At 34.7% G+C, this 3,209-nt stretch overlaps 1 protein-coding gene across 1 annotated transcript; it reads left to right on the plus strand.

Annotated features, from left to right (window-relative positions):
• The first annotated feature begins 1,867 nt into the window (after positions 1-1,867).
• Positions 1,868-2,872, plus strand: LOC133298240 (uncharacterized). Its single transcript, XM_061497499.1, has 2 exons — positions 1,868-2,492; positions 2,586-2,872. Exons 1-2 carry the CDS (start codon positions 1,868-1,870, stop codon positions 2,870-2,872), a joined length of 912 nt encoding a protein of 303 aa, XP_061353483.1.
• The last annotated feature ends 337 nt before the right edge of the window (positions 2,873-3,209 follow it).

A 3,209-nucleotide genomic window follows, 5' to 3' on the forward strand; every position in this document is an offset into this window, starting at 1 on the left:
TTGGGATATGATATTCATATCCACAAAAAAATCTATTTCAATTTTTTAAGAAATAAAAAAATTACTTATATTAGTTCATTTTGAGGAATTAAAAAAAGTCTTATCTGAATTTCAAAGATATAGTAATTTCAAAGAACTGAAATTTTAGAGAAATTAAAAGTCGATTTTTTTTCAAAGATTAAATTGAGCTCCATATTTTTTCTTAAGGACAAAAAAGAGTATTTACTCAAAAAAATGTGATTTCTTAGTTCTTACCTACCTCTATTTTGTTAGAAATATTAATATAAAATTATTAAATGTTAAAAACTTTTCACGTCACAGGAGAAAAAAAAATATTAATGGAACTTACTTTGTTGTGTAAGAGAATAGATTATTCTTATGTAATATGAGAAATCTTTAATCCAATTTTTAATGAATTATCATTTAATAACTTAAATTCTTGAATTGAATTAATTCTCTATATAACATTCCACCCTGAATAGAAGAGTGGGTTGCATGATATACTTTGCTAGTAGATCATCAATTGCCCACATGCTAACGTTGTATTACTAATATTAAAATCATAATTATTAAAATCATAATTATTGTTTTGATTATTTTATAATTACTGATTTAATCATAATAAATAACACCCTAAAGGTAAAACAGATTAAGTTAAATCATGTATTACTAATTAAATAATGAATTATTAATTAAATAATGAAATAGTCATTATATTAGTGTGTTAATTAAATGTTAATCATGTTACTGAATCCTTGTTAAAATGTAAATAAATAATAATAATATTTCCTCACCAAAAATAAATAAGTAATAATAATAATAATAATATTTTGTGAAACCTTATAAATAGGAAATTGTTTTTTAAAGTAATTAGTAATTAATAATTAATATAAACTTATTTTTTTAGTAAACAATAATTAATATAATGACCGAATTGTTAATTGTAATTAGTGTTTATATTAATGGTATATTTAAGTTATCAATGCCATAGAAACCTTGTATTAAAATTGATAATAAATATTGAAAATTATAAAGAGTAATTGTTAATTTATTAAAATCCTAGAATATATGTCTCAATATGCTATTATAAAGAGAGCAGATCTGTTATCAAAAAAAAAAAAAAAAAGAGCAGATCCTAATATATATATATGCAGGCCAGTCTCGTGAGGTAAGGTGGCGAGACCAGCTAGGATCGAAGCTGATTGGCACGCGTCAGTGTAATTGATAGGATAAATGCAATTAACGTCGCTTTCTCCGACGAGATTGGTTCACATTAATTATTTGACTACTCTACTTTGATAAAACATCTCAAAATAATTTTGAATTGTAGATACATTTCAAAATTCTTTTTTTTTTTTTTTTTTTTGTAAATTTCAAAATTCTTCTTAGTATGGTGGTTTTGCCTAGTTAGGGATAGCCATGGACTCAATGCATTACATAATTCATGAATTTATTAAGTGCTGGGTTAAATCTCTTAATTCATGTATATAAAAAACATTTATTAGAGAGAATTTTCATTTTCAACATTTGACATATTTTGCAAAAATTACTTAACATACCGAATTTAGAGAATTTTAAAAATAAATCCACTCCTAATTATAGGTCCGAGCCTCTAATTGTGTGCGAAAAAAAAGTAATAATAATAAATAAGAGAAAGCTGACAAGTGCTGTATACTAATCCCAACGCGTTTTTTCCATTTTGAGACTGATATTGACTACTTGTACTGTACTGTCCACAATTATAAGCAATAATGGAAATTCAAACAGAATCAAATCAAAAAGACAAATAAATGGTCAAAATTACCAAACCACCCTTCGCTCTCTTTCAAATACCGCTCCCATTTCTTTCACAGCTCAACAAACGCAAATGGATACGCCCAAAGGATCCCAACCCCAAAACCCTATCGCCACATGCGCCACCATGCTCTCCCTCCGCCACTTCTCCGCTTTGCGCGACTTCGCAAGCCGCCTCCCGAGCTCCGACTGTGTCGCCAGAATCATCGCCATCGCCGACGTCCTCTCCGCCGCTGATTTCTACTCCGTCCTTAAGCTCCGCCGCGATGACGCCGGCGACCGCGACCTAACGCGGAGTCAGTTCGCGAAGCTGGCGCTCCTCCTTGACCCCACGAGCACCGACAAGTTCCCTTTCTCGGACGAAGCCCTCTTGCTAGCACGTGAGGCATGGCACGTGCTCTCCGACCCGGAAAGGCGTGCCCTTTACGACCGCGAGTTCGAACAACGAAGTGGCGGTGACCGTAGAAAGGCGACGTTTTGGACCGGGTGCCCCTACTGTGGGAACCTGTACGAGTTCGAGAAGAGGTACGAGGAATGCACCTTGCTGTGCCAGAATTGCCGGAAAGCGTTTCACGGTGTGGCGATGAAGCCGCCGGTGAAGGAGGGGGATGAGAAAGGAGAGGACTATTGGAGCCACGAGAGTGTTCCCTTGAGGTATTATGAGGTTAAGGAGAAGGAGGATAATAACAACATGATGGGTGATGAAAATGTCAATGTTGTGTACATTTCTGATGATGATGATGATGATGATGATGATGATGATGATGATGATGATGATGTTGGTGATGTAGGGTTGGGGAAGATAGTGATAGAGGGGGTGAAGGGTGATGTGAGAAGTGAAGGGTGGGAGAGGGTTCATCGTGTTCAGGTGAATGAAACAGTGAATTTGCAAGGCAATGGGAAGCGGAGGATGAGGATTAAGACTGTGGCAAAGAAGGGTGTTTGGAACAGGAATAAGAGAAGCAAGAAGGAATGTGTTGATGCAGATAGTGACTTGGATTTGGATGTGGAAGATGGTGAATTGGAGTTTACACAAGGAGATGGTGATGTCTTTGTTGGGGTTCGGTTCAACAAGTGATGGAAAGGTGTGATGATTCTTTTCTTTGGTTAGTTCTAAGATCATGCTATATAGGCAGGCAGCATTTAGGGTTTCTAGACATTCTGAGCAGATTAGGTTGCACAAAAAACTATTGAAAAATTGGAACTTGATGGTATAGTTGTTCATTACGTGCTTCATCATTTTGGAAAAGAGGCGTTGCATTGTTTTTACTTCACCGTTTTTTATGCCCCCTTTTATCTTGATGGTATAGTTGTTCATTAAGCTGCATGTCAGTACTCTGAATGAATTGTTCTTTTTTTCTGTGATAGTGTTTGTGGAAGCAGCAGCAGTACTAGAGTTTGTTTTGTTTTTTTGT

The sequence above is a fragment of the Gastrolobium bilobum genome, unplaced genomic scaffold (assembly GCF_033153095.1).
Source record: "Gastrolobium bilobum isolate Gb01-03AN ecotype WA unplaced genomic scaffold, APGP_CSIRO_Gbil_v1 utg810, whole genome shotgun sequence".
NCBI lineage: Eukaryota > Viridiplantae > Streptophyta > Magnoliopsida > Fabales > Fabaceae > Gastrolobium > Gastrolobium bilobum.